The 14,333-nt window shown below is 33.0% G+C and overlaps 1 protein-coding gene across 1 annotated transcript in view; it reads left to right on the top strand.

Moving 5' to 3' along the window:
• The window catches only part of GALNT13 (polypeptide N-acetylgalactosaminyltransferase 13), a 427,420-nt gene that overhangs the window by 268,274 nt on the left and 144,813 nt on the right, over positions 1-14,333 (top strand). Inside the window, exons 6-7 of the mRNA XM_004577161.4 lie at positions 2,309-2,479; positions 12,664-12,781. Of these exons, the coding sequence (XP_004577218.1) occupies positions 2,309-2,479; positions 12,664-12,781 (289 nt within the window). The remainder of the gene's footprint in view (positions 1-2,308; positions 2,480-12,663; positions 12,782-14,333) is intronic.

A 14,333-nucleotide genomic window follows, 5' to 3' on the forward strand; every position in this document is an offset into this window, starting at 1 on the left:
CCATAAAATGTATTGAATATTCACTTTCTTGTATAAATGAAGTCAATCTGTAATCATACAATAACAAAGCATATTTTTCAAAGACAATATGTTAATGTTCTCACAACTTATGAAGTAGGTAATACAGATGTTCTCATCTATGCCTGATAAAATAGAGGAATGAAAACAGTTACATAACTTGTCTCAGTCATTTGGAATTCTGTCAAAAAAAATTCAGCTATCCTACTACCTGATCAGCTTTCTCAAATACTGCATCAGTGTCATTTGCCCCATTCTGTTGTATTCTGTTTCTGAAGATGTATGCCCATGTTCGCCCCTGAAAAATATCTTGATGAAAGCATCACAGCTGTAAGAATAATGAGTATTATTTAAGCAAGGTCACCAGTTGCTACATACAAATTGTGATAACAGAAAATGCTTTAGATGCTACAATTCCCATAGCAGGCTGTGAATTCTTTTGGCAATGCTGCTATGAAATACAGGCTTTTTTGCAGGTATTCATAAGCATCTGTTATAAATGGGCATAATTTCTGAGCACTGCAGGAAGGCAATGTACAAGCAGTGCTATCTGTTATAATATCAAAGAGTGACATACCGCCGTGCTTGACACAGCATTTCATCTGACTCCCAAAGTCTTTCTAGAATTGAAGTTTTAATTAGCCATCCGTGACAAGGGACTGTTTAGCCATAGCTAGTCCAACTACATCACTTAAAGGCAGGATTTTGTACTTGCCAGGAAGATGGATGGAGGCTGTCAGTAAAATGAACCACAGCAGTTGAAGAGAGCAGTAGGAACCTTTTAGTCAATAGGGTGTAATATATGGCTAATGACATTTGTCATTCTGTATGATATCCACAAGAGAGTAAGAATGGAAAAACAAAATGAGCTCAGACTATGTGACATTTGTTTCCTGAAAATTTTGTACACAATGCTACTTTTTCCAACATGCATTTTATATTTAACCTAATGAGTTTTTAATATAATATTTTAATATGATCATGTATAAGCCACTTAATTTTTACCTAACCGCATATTTATGTTTTCATATACTTAACTCTAATCTCAGGTTGTGATTATAAATTTTTAAATTGCCATGACTAGAAGATAAAGTTTGTTCTATGTTTTAAATTAATTTTCTCTCCTACAAATTAAATCATTAAATCCAGTGGAAAAAGAAATAAGGATATTGATTTTGTGGGGCTCAGTCACTAAAAATCTTTTCCAAGGTTACTTGAATCCTGAATTCAGAGAACATCAGACTTTGACCGGTTGTGGGAAATCGAATACTGGATTGAAAATGAGTATTGATGACACTGGTGTTATTAAGTAAAAATAAATAAAACTTAGATCGGCTTTTCTTTTCCTAACTATTGCTACTTCATATGGCAATTGTTTATGCACCTTCTAACCAACATTATTAAACAAATAAAAAAAAAAACCTCAAAAAAACCCGAGCTTTACACTTTGCAGTTAGCTACCATCACAGCCAACTTGGGTAAATCTAAATGGGGAGAAGCACAAAATAGATTAAATAAGTACCTAATAACCTCAAGTGAAATTGTACTCCCCTATAGTATGCAATCAAGAACACCAAAGCTCCTGGTTCTCTGTTTTAAATGTTAGATTAATAGTAGAGACTGAAGTGACCTGTCTTTCCTTATCAAAAATATAGATATTTCCTCAGTTGTGACTGCAAACTCTTATTTCTGGAGTAATTCACTCAGAAATTGTTATGACCCTACTGATCTTCTTAGGGTATATTTATATTTATGCTGATAGCTCATGATTTTTGTTTCTATTTCTGCATTTTTGTTTGTTCACATGTCTCCTGGAAGGTTTTCTCAAAACTTTCTCTTTAAACTAACATACTCTATTCTGAATGCATACTAGCATATCTGATTTGTAATCATCCAATTTGCCCTCCCTATATGCTATCATTTCTCTCTGGGTTAAAGCTAACATGATACTGAATTTCAAATTATCTCTACTAAGCATGCTGTGGATGGAGTTTAATGAATAAGACCATGATCTCCCAGCTGAGTCAATACTTAGAACGCATTTGGAAATTACTTTGAAGGTCAATTAGTGTAAAGGATTAGATTTTACATAATAGTATAAACTATACTCTAAAGCATTTTTAGTGAAAAAAGATAGTTTCATAGAGAAATGGGATAAAATGAAACTAAAGATATAGTAAGATAGCAAAATAATTACATTTCAACATATCAGCAATAATCACAGAGAAAAAGCAAATATAACATTTAAGGTACCATTTGTATATTAACTGATTTTAATTTTTTTTTACAGGAAAACTGTTGTTTGCCCCATTATTGATGTCATTAGTGATGATACCTTTGAATATATGGCTGGATCGGATATGACTTATGGTGGTTTTAACTGGAAACTCAATTTCCGCTGGTATCCTGTACCCCAGAGAGAAATGGATAGGAGGAAAGGAGACAGAACATTGCCTGTCAGGTATGTGATCATATTTTCAAATGAAAAACATGTATTTTCCCAGCATTGTGACCATTTATATGATCACATCAGAATCCATAGCAACACTGTATGTAGAATAAGTTCACATGGGTAAGCAACAATATTGGCAGTAATACCAAACATTTTTAAGGTTTATGTTTTCATATTTTCAAAATACATTTATTATGCCTTTTGTTTACAACAGAAATGTGCTAGACCTCCTGCTTTAAAGTAAACTGACATCTTCCCTTAGAATATGCTTAATTATGGAGGAGGTGTCAAGCTTAAAATAATGAAAAATGTTTTCAGAAATATTCTAAATTTATCAGCAATAAGCTGATTTCCCAATAGCTATAGTAGAAAGATTCTTTTAGAATGTATAATACATTTTCATTTATGAAGCATTTACTCATTATTCTAAGGTATTTAAAATAGATATGTTATTGCTAATAAATATTATTCAAAATGTACCTTTATTCTCAAAAAGAAGTCTCACATACATCTTTAGCTGTTTAGATGAACAAAACTCATGCTTTAACATTAAAGTATCACCTTCCTGTTTCAAAACTTTATTGTGGACTTCTTATCTGAAAAAACATCATTTCCTGACAAAATTTTGACAACTTTATGCTAATTTTGCACTTTAAAGATGAATTTGATAAGTCATCATTTGTTGTAATGGTGAATAAAAACCCTCATATTCTAAAACACTGCACATATATCTCACATTTTAAATGAGAATTCAAGTAACCATGAATTCTCTACGAATGAACTATCCATAGTCAATTGTGATTTACCTAATGGGTTAATTAAAGCTGCATTGTAAGTATCATCAAAAGAATATATAATCACTAGTTATTTGTAATTGAAAAAAATCAAATGTTTGGCATCATAAATCTCATATGCAGATATTATGTCAAGCTAAATTTATGTAAGCTCACATATGTATAAAGACATCTAAATTATGTCAGTTTTTAACATCTAATTTAGTAGTTCTTAAAATTTAAATAATTTTAGTAGATTATCAAGAGGAATATCAAGGCAAATATCTGGCAAAAATAAAACATTATCACCCATCTTTTTAACCAAAAAAATGAATCCTCTTGCTTGTTGTCTTTTAATCACAATTTATGTGCCTTTCCTGTAGTAACATGAAAATGGATCAAATCTCAGTATGCTTTATTTGGTTTGGTACTTCATCTCCTTTTCTGAAATGTTGAAAGAGCTAGAAAAAACTTCAGTCTTTGCTGAGGTTTCTTGTATTTTATGGTAAAAGGTTAATTAATTCACCATCTCTGTTGTAACAGCCTGCAGGTAATTTTCATCAGCATAGCTGTAATGTGAACTTTCTTTGTACTTGAATCTATTACTTCTGATGTGATCATTTTTCTCACATCGGTACAAACAGATAAATCATTCGAGATGTTAGAGGCAATTTTTCCCTACTTGATTAACAGAATTCTGAATAGCTAAAATGATTAAAATGAGGTGGAAATTTTACTTTTCTTAATGAAATGCTTCATTTAAGATGTCACTTATGACAGAACTTTGTACTCACTATAATTGGCTAGTCATCATTTAGAAAAACAATCATGCTTCTACCAACATTCAGAACCTACCAAAACTTGAGATCTAAACTCAGTTCTATAATATTTAAGCTAAATCTTAGAATGGTTGGATTCACCCTTTTAGTGAATGTTGCTATTTTCATTTCCATAATACACAGAAGTTTTGGAGTCTTTGGAACTTTGAACATGGAATAAAGTAATACATCATTGTAAATATTTATCAGTATAAAAGTTGCTTTTTTATTTTATTGAAATTGTGATTTCAGGAGTATCTCAATTATATGTGCAACAATAGAAGAATCATATTGTTAAGGTAGAGGTTTTATACCAGGAATTTGCATATTGAGTATGCTCTGTAGATATCATTTTTATTCCAAATGATGTTTTGCATTTCAAAAGTTACCAGTGTATAAAAAATTATATGCTCTAAATAAAATTGGGGTCCCTAACCAATGAATGATCAATAGATCTTGCTACAATATCTCACAATTTCTCCTTTACACTATCTTAGGGAGTCTACCAAAAGTTGCCCCAACAGAATTGACGTGTTTGGTACTCCACTGTTCTAGTAATTCTGTCCTTAACTATGAGTCTTAGTCTCAGTGTTCATTCCTTAGGATTCTTGCACTTGCAGAAATATTCAGCACCTGCGTCTCAAGGAAAGCTGGGAGAGATTTATTTCAACAATCCAATATTTACATAATTAAATTTCTCTGGCTCTAATATTCACATCTGTAAACCTTGTCTTAGTGACTACCACCTGGCAAACTACTGTTTTTAAACTCTGAATGTTATCCCTTTATGAATATGTATTTTGTTCACTGATGGGGTGGGCAGCTGGCAGCACAATTACTTGATCATTTGGATACATGTCCAGATGATTTAATTAAATGTAGGCTGTATCTTGTGTTTTTTGCTCATGTAAATTTGAGCTGGCACGACTTAACTTACTTTCTAAATCTCTGCACTCTGATGTAGAAAAAGAAGCATGGAGGCTGGCTTAAGTATATGATTTTTATCTAACGCTCTTCCAATTATCTTCTCAACCCTTATTCCACTTAACTCTTGATGTGCTATAGAATATTAAATTTAAAATGTACTTGAAAACCTCAACTTTACATTAATTGATGATAACATATGTAAATTACAGATGTGACAAGTACCTAAAAGCATAAAGAGGCACAAGAATGAGCCACTTCTTTGGCATTTTCTTTTCTCTCCATAATGTTCTTGTCCATGTACTTTTCTCCACAATTTAGTAGTTGATGTATCATCAATATTTTCCTATATCATTAAACTTTCTGACACATTTTAAAGACTACTGATGTCTCACTTAGCACCTCTAATCTTGTTCTAGGAGCAATTACTAAAGTTTGCTTATACTTTTTTCAGATGATTTCGTCTTGATATAGCTTTGTAGACAGTGTAAGCTTAAAAAATAAGCAATTATATTTTATGAAATTTGGTTTTATATTCTTGAGAACTCTTGCCAATCTTTATCATTCTCTAATAAGTTTACTACTGGAAAAGTATTTTATTATGCAAAATATTATGAGTTTATTGAGAAGGGGAAAAATATGGGAGGAGCAGGTTTACAGTCTCCAGGATAATAATGTGGAACATTTATATATGGAAAAGTTTCATCATAATGACCAAAAACATCTTAAAATATCTGATTCTTGGTATCCACATTTTTTGTCCCCCTCTTAATGCCTCAAGAGAAAGTGCATACAGTTGTTAAATCTTACACAAGTTAGTAGTATGCAATGTTTCTTCGAAGATGAGGGTTTTATCGTGAGGTCAAGAGAATTTGAAAAAAAAGGATCTAGGTAAAAGAAAAAAAAAACTTACTCCTTTATTGGAAATAAGGTCTTTAAGCACAATTAAGATATTGATTACTTTAGTTGTTGATAAAAGGATTTGTTGGCAGCAGCAAGTCATTTTCTCACACCAAGAACTTGCTTCTCTATATCTTTAGCTTTCTGTATTATTAGAATAGTGAACCAAACAAGAACGAAAGGAGAGAGCTTATAATATTTTCTATTTTGATTTTTAGAACTTCAAAATGGCTAACCAAATGAGCCCATCATATTTTATAATTTGGAAAAAAATCATGCAGGCATTTGTTCTAGCAGTTAAGAACTGATTAATACACCCATAGGTATATTAACTGCTATAACAAATATGCATCAGAAACCAGGTTCAATTCCTGGCTCCAACTCCAAATTCCAGCTTCCTGCAATGCATAACTTGGAAGCAGGTAATGCCTTAAGTAATTGTGTTGCTCCCCCATTAATTCAAACCTCCTAGATCCTAACTGCTGCTGCAGCCTAGCTCAGATGATGTAGAACTTTGGATAATGAGCAAGTGAAAGGGGCTCTCTTTCTGTCATTTTCTATGTTGCTGTCTGTCTTTCCCTCTCCCTTTGTCTTAAAATAGACAACTTTAATTGCATTTTTTAAAATCTAACATTTGTGACTATCTCAGCTACTTATGCCTGATATCACACTATTTTTATGTGGGGTTTTTTTTTTTTTTTGGTTTCTAATGTGAAGCAGTCATTTTTATTTGCTACACCAAACACTAGAAAAAAGTCAAGTCACTGAAAAATGTCCTTTTTAGAAGGAAATGTGTAAATTCATATTCATTTCCATTAGCTGCTTTAAAATTTGCTTTAAAATATCTATCTCTCAAGTTTTTAAATATTAGCAAATATTAACCCTTGAGCCTTATTATGTGAAAAGGCCCTCAAAAATCTAGACATTTAAAATTTAAAAAACATTCAGAGATTAATACAGACATTTTTGACATTCATAGATTCAGTAGATATAAATAAATAATATTTTTGCACTACACATTCAGAAGTAAAATTTGCAAATAACTTACAATCATATGTTTATATTGCTTAGATAGTGCCTACTTATTAACAGTCTAATGGTGTTAAGAATGTGAATTGACTATATTTATAAAAATGGGAAAATGTATGCCAAAAAGATTTAATTTTCAAAGTTAAGTGATAATTGCCCTAAGAAAGAGCTAAAGAATGATATAGAAGAAGGCATGGTGGGAGAATATGTTCCAATTGGATGGAGAGTGTGTGCAATGTTTGTGGCATGGAATAAATGAACAAGTTTAGGCATGTAAAGTAGTTGAACATAAAATGGTGATTAATGTTCTTGAACAAATATGAAGAGGTGCAAGAGTGCAAGCATTTGTCAGTGACTACTTAGCACTTTAAATGCTGGAGATGAGTTAAAAGGTGATGTCAGGTGCCCCGGGGTGGATCTGGATACTAATGATAGGCTCACAAGACAGAATTTAATCCTTCTTTGAATTGCAGTGATTTGAGTTGCATTGATTTGAGAGATATTAATCTGGATATGTTTTGTAGACTAAGTTTTAAGAACAAAGGATTCTACAAGTTTAAAGATTCCCTTTGCAAGTTGCAGATATAGCTGCCCTGAAATTGGATGATGATGATGATAACAGACAGTAAAAATTTTTTTTTAAAAAAAGTTTGTTTTTATTGGAAAAGCAGATTAACAAATAGAGGAGGTTTTCTACCTACTGGATAAATCCCTAAAGGGCCTTAACAGCCAGAACTTTGCTTGTCCATATCAAGGAGCCAGCAGCTTCTTCCAGTCTTCAACATGAGTGCAGAGTCCTAGCACATGGGCTATCCCTTGTTTCTTGGCATGTCATTAGTGGGTAATTGCATCAGAAGTGAAGCTGCAGTGACTCGAACTAGCACCCATATGTGGCTGGTGGCACTGCAGGCAGAGGATTAGGGATAATAGCATCTCCCCCTCCCCCAAATTATTTTAAAGGTTGGATGGTACAGGGAAAGGGACTAAAATAAGGTATTATCTTTTGTTTTAGGATTCTGAAAGAAAATCAGATGTGATTTTCAAAGTTATTATTTCTGTATTCTAAATGCTGAGCACAGAAAGAGGATTTTATGTAAAGGGATTGCCTAGTTGTGAGTGACTAGAAAAGCACAACTAATGCAGAGGAAGAAATCAGGAAACCAGATAATGCATCAATGTCATAAAGTGACAGTTAAAGAGAAATGATGAATGATCTTTTCAAATGTAAAGGATACAGAAAGAGAAAAGTGCCAAGGGAGACTCTTGGGAGGACTATATTTCAGACAAAAGAAGATAATTATGAAAAAGATACATCTGCAAAACAAGACTTTAATTGTAAATTATACCTGTGTGATAGGTGTGGAACGGAGAATTTATCCACAGTCTGACAGCCAGCAAATAACAGTAAATCGATGGATTACTAAGAGGAACTGTCAGGTGAACAGTTGAGTTGGTAGAAGTAAATGTTTCTACAAACAATGTAATGTGACCTGGAGGTGAAGACATTTCAAGTGGAAAGACTGGTGAACTGTGTGCAGTGTTTTCACAGGAAGATGTTAAGGAAGGGTATTGAAGTTCATCCTTTTTAGGACCTTTGAGAAATGGTTATTGTAGAGGTGGGAGAAGGACTGTGCTTCACTTAGAAGGTGGAAGTAGAGAGAATTGAGATAACTCCCCTGTCAGAAATGTTACTACACAAGGGAACAAAAAATGCTTGTCAGCAGTTTGAATGAGTATTTCATATGGGAAATCATGATTGTGTTTCCAGGTCAGAAGTTTGGCCTGGCCCAGCTTTGGCTGTTGCAGGAATTTGGGGAGTAAATCAGTAGACTGGAAAACATACTCCCTCTTTCTCCCAACTCTTCCTCTCTCTTTCCCTCTTTTTCTACGTCTTCAGTCAGCCTCTTTCTGTTGCTATCTCAAATAGGTTTAAAAAAAATCTAAAATGCTAAATGAACAAGCAGCTGAAACTCTAGCCACCAGAGAACTGTTGGAGGGCACAAGTGCTAAGTGACAGCCACAGGGAAAGGAAAGGAAATGTCTGTTCGTGTGTGACCAGAGGATACAGTAGATCAAGAGCAACATACATAGATGTATTGAGTTGGACTTTGCAGGAATTTGAGTTTCATAATTGAAAGAGATCACGTTTCATGAAATTTCTTAATCCTGAGTTATTTTTGAAAATAATTTATTTTTCTTTGGAAAGCACATTTAACGGAGAGAGAGAGAGGGGGGAAGAGAGAGAGAAGAGAGAGAGAGAGAGAGAGAGAGAGAGATCGATCTTGCATCCACTAGTTCACTACAGAAATAACTGTAGAGCTATTTCTGGCCAGAGCTAGGCCAATCTGAGGCCAGGAGCCAGAACATTCTTCCAGGACTCCCACATGGGTACAGTGGCTAAGAACTTGAGCCATTCTCTACTGCTTTCTCTGGTCATAAGCAGGGAGCTGGATCAGAAGTAGAGCAGCCAGAACATGACCTGGAAGCCATATGGAATGCCACTGCTGTGGATAGAGGCTTAGCCTCTATTCCACAGCACTGACCCCAATCCTCAGATTCTTAAGGAGAGTCAAAAACACCTGAGAGATTCCATTTAAAAAAAGAACAATGAATAAGTATAGATACAAAATATTGTTAACAGATTTTTAACTAATGGAGCGTTAAGATTGTAAATTTGTATTATAACCATTTGACCACATCTTATTATTTTCCTAATGATTCTGTGAGTCTTAGTAGAAGTAGGGAGAGTGAAGATTAAAATTAAAAAGGCATTGAGATTTAGAAAAAGAGAGCCAGTTCAGAAAAACTTAATGTTCAGGGAGAACTTAATGTTCTCGGTTCACTTGTATGGCAGAAGCTTTGGAGAGGGAGGGAGGAGAGAGAAGGAAAAGAAAAATTCATATGGAAGTTAATAATGTGAAAATTTAAACCTACTCCACACGAACATCATGACAAATGATGAAAAGTAACCTCTTATGAAAACAGGAAGGTTAAATTATTGGAAATTGTGTTCAGAAAGGAATATCCTGGAGCCAATATCTGCCATGTGAAGTCATTCTGAAATATTTGGAGCCTGAAATTATATGAAAGATGTTCAGTGCTTCCATTTGGATGGTTAACATCAATAATAAGTGCAGCAACAGCAAATGTAAATATTTTAGTTTCATTAACTTTGTGTTATCTGCAGGGCACAGTGCTAATACTTTTGTTTTATAAGTTCAGTGCATCTTTACCTCCTTACTACGTATTTGTTAATATTTAGTGCCGCTGGATTGAAAATTTAACCCCCTAAAATTGAATGAATTGATATTTAGTCTAAGGGCACAAGTTGGAAAATAAAATAACTTGTCCTAATTCAACTCTATCAAAAGCTGTTCATTTCTAGGTGGTCTAATTAATTACCATGAATACAGGCAAATGTAAGTAGTTAATTCTAGATATCACAGAATAATTAGAATGGAACATGTTATGTAAATTTGACTACAGTCATAAATATTAAAGCATAGTCCCTAGCTGGTGGGTGAACAGAGGCACAAAACACAACTCTATGAGCTTCTTAGGAAAATTTTTGGACAAGTTATTACTCAACTTTTAAATTTCTCAAATTAAGAGTATAAAGTGAAAGTCATTTGAATTACTATTATGATTAAATATATCTTATTATTTTTCATATAATAAATAGGATCAACTGTAAGCTGACATTCAATACCTGTGCTTAAATTAAGACATATTAGACTTTAACATTTAAGCAGACAGTACATTAATACTCTGAACTAATCATTAACCGTGCATCACTTAACATTCTTAAGCATTTGATTGCATGACGATAGGATAATTGCAGCAATTTTTGTCCCTAATTGTATTGAATAGACTCTCCAGCCCTGGAATGCCTCTTATAGTTACTGCCATAGAACTTCAAGCCCCCATCAGGTGAAGGTCCTGGCTAATTCACAGTTACCATCTGTTTAGCTTGCTTAGTGTTTCTCATTATAGTGCAGAAGGTCAATGATGCTGTTCATGATAGGAATGCAGCACAACTAGAAGTACTAAAGTCCTTCTGAGAGTAACAGAGCTCTGCTATTCTGTCTGATGGACAGTTAATTATCTACCCAGAAAATAGAGCACTGGGAGAAATCGAGAGCTGCAATGTGCTGGATGTCCAAGTACAGTATTGGTGTTTTTACAGTGAACTGCACTATTTCATTAGAGGATACAAGTATAACCCTTGGCAAAGGAGGATATAATTTTGAGTAGAGCAAAACATTTAGGTTTTAAAGGATCTCACAGAGTACTTGGAGGAGCATTTCAGATCCATGATAGGTGTTTTTCATCTTCAGTAGTGCATTTTAATCAACTGAAAACATTTCACCATACCACAATTAGGTCCCACTCAAGACAACTAACTCTAAGTCTTTGAAAAGTGGCATCCAGACATGAATATCTATTTTTTAAAGGAAACTCAGGTATTGCCAATATGCTGGGAAGTTTGGAAATCACTGTGTTACAACTAAATTTCAAAAAATTGTCATTGCCATTGTAGAACTATTTATTAACAACCTAAATTTTGGTTTTGTCTTTAATTTACATGTTTACTTGGGAAGACTTATTAAAACACCACACATTAACCACTATCCTCAGTTAACAAAATCAATCCTTTAGAAATGAATATTTGACTTGGTCCCTTTAGAGAAATTGTGAATTTCAGAACGGCTGGATGTTTATTTCTATGAAAATAGATTTTTGATAATCCATAGTATTAAATGGTTCATGCCATGATTATAACTAGGTAAGGAGAATGGAAAATTAGATTGTAACTGTTTGTAAATATTATTAGATATATTCATTTTCTGTAAGATTTTGTAGCTTTTGACACTGTTATATTTAAATAGGCTAAGAAGCTTATAAAAAAAGCATATTCACAGGTTCCTAGAGTTCATAATAAAATAATTTATAATTATGTTACCAAAGTTCATAAGTGGTACTTTTGTAACTAGTTAATTTCTCAAGAACAGTGAGCGGGGCAGTGCCAACTCTACACTTGCCTTTTCACAGAGATATAAACTCAGATATGAACATTTGAGAAATCAATCCCTTATTAATGTGTCTATTCTCTGTGCCTTTCCAATAAACATTATTTTAAAAATAAATTCATAGATTAAGTTTAGTTTTGTAGAAAAACAAACATTTTACATTTTATTTACGCAGAGTGAACAAATGCCATGTATTTTACAATACAGATTTTGGAGTGTTGTGATATTTACCTACTCTCCTGCTCATGTTCCCATGACCGCTCCTCCTCCCTTCTTCTTCTTCTTTTTGTCTATTTGTACAACAGTTTTACTGTCAGTTCCTGTGACAATCATAACCTTAATGCTCCATTTGGTAAAGAATTAAAAAATAGGAAGCAGAGGAAAAAAAAAAACTGCTCCTCAACAAATTCTGTAAATAATGAAATCTCAAAATGTCAGTCCTGTATAGATTAAAAAGTTTTGTGCTTTGCATATCAGTTACCACAGGATTATTTCACTGAACACAATGGTTTATAAAACAATAGGTGAAATGTAATAAAAATGTTATCTTGTAATTTTAAGTATTTTACCTAAGTTTTTATTTCCAGTTTGACTTTGCAGTGTTATTTTTATATTTAAAATGTCTCAAAATATTTGCTACAGTTTCATGAAACTCCATACATGTTTTCAAAAGATTTTCTTTTGTTGTTTTTCTGTTTTTGCTTTTGTTTTTCAACTAGGACCCCTACTATGGCTGGTGGCCTATTTTCTATTGACAGAAACTACTTTGAAGAGATAGGAACTTACGATGCAGGAATGGATATCTGGGGTGGAGAGAATCTTGAAATGTCTTTTAGGGTAATTGTATTTTACATTATTTTTTTTTTTTTGCTGCTGAACATATGTTATAGCATGCACATAGAAATGACATGTTAAGTATTTTTGACTGAATTATGCAATTTGTTGATCAGTTGGTAATTTTAATACTTATTTAGAAGCTTTGTTGGAACCTATTGCAGGTAATATTTACTAGTACATGGATAATTTACATGTTGTTAAGTTTTCAGGGATAATTATTGGATTCACAGTACAGAGATTATTAGGGTTTTCCAATTAGTGAAGTAAAGGAAAAAAGGGTGGGAGATTCATTCGGAAAAAATATGTTAAAAATAAAGTTACTTTGTGATAACAGACTGTAACTTGAAAGTGTTCACAAATTCTGAATTTACAGCTATTGCCCAATGTTACTGTGAAGAAACTTATAGAACCATTTTTGGTCAAAAGTGTTCTGACTAATTCTACAAGTAACATGAATATTTTTATGATTATACTCAATGCTGGATGATTCAGTTTAAATTGCACAAAATTGTTAGACAAAAGAAACAAAATGAAACAAAATGAAAAAGAACTTCCATGTAAAATGATAATTAAGTTCCTATGAATACTATATTAGGAAGGATATAATAATTTTAACATTTACTGTATTGAAATATTTAACTATGAAGACACAAATTTCACAGTAGGAAATAAGATTCACATGAACACACTCCTGGTTTCTTCAAACCACATATATTTTAAATTTTTTTCTTTCTACAATTTAATATGCAATATTCGCAATGCTACAATGCACAGTATTTGACTTTATCAAGGAAGTTAAAGAGTTCTACATTTTAAATTCCATTTAGAATACAAATTTTGTTTTTCATTAACATAAATATCCTCAATGTTGTGTGAGAACCTAAACAAATCATAGAACTATCATCCTTGTCGTTTATAGTATAGAATTTGGTAAATATTAGATGACCTGAAACCACTTAAAAGCAACAGAGAGGTCTTGTTTTATCATTTTTGGTCTATAAATTTCCTTTATGGTAGCTGTTCTGCACATTCTCTGATTGAAGTTACCACATATAAGTCAGCTTCGTACTCAAGAATTCCTTCCCCTCCCCTCAGCCCATGGCTCATCTTTGCAGAACTTTGTAAGGACAGTTGAAGGATGGAAATGTAATACTTGCTGTAGATCTCAAAGTGAAATAAAATAGATGATATTGAAGAAATGAGAAAGAAGGGGTGTGGAGAGAAAGAAAGGTGGAAAAGGAAGAAGGAAGAAATGGAGCGATGGGGGAAACAAATATAATAAAACATTAAAAGCAGTTTGCATTTATCTTTAGATAAATTGAGGAAAGTTTACTCAGTATTCACTAACACTATTGAAGTGCTTATTTGAGATTATGTAGGGAAAAAAATCAACATATCATACTGATAGAACTGCAACCTTGTTGCCTATGTTTGATTTTTCTAAAAATTCTTAAATTCTTCCTTTCTTCCTGTTAAGTTTGATACTTTGTCCCTGGTCACCCTTTACTTTCAACACATAGCTCTCCCACCAGAAGGACACCTATCAGAAAGA

The sequence above is a fragment of the Ochotona princeps genome, chromosome 5 (genome assembly GCF_030435755.1).
Source record: "Ochotona princeps isolate mOchPri1 chromosome 5, mOchPri1.hap1, whole genome shotgun sequence".
NCBI lineage: Eukaryota > Metazoa > Chordata > Mammalia > Lagomorpha > Ochotonidae > Ochotona > Ochotona princeps.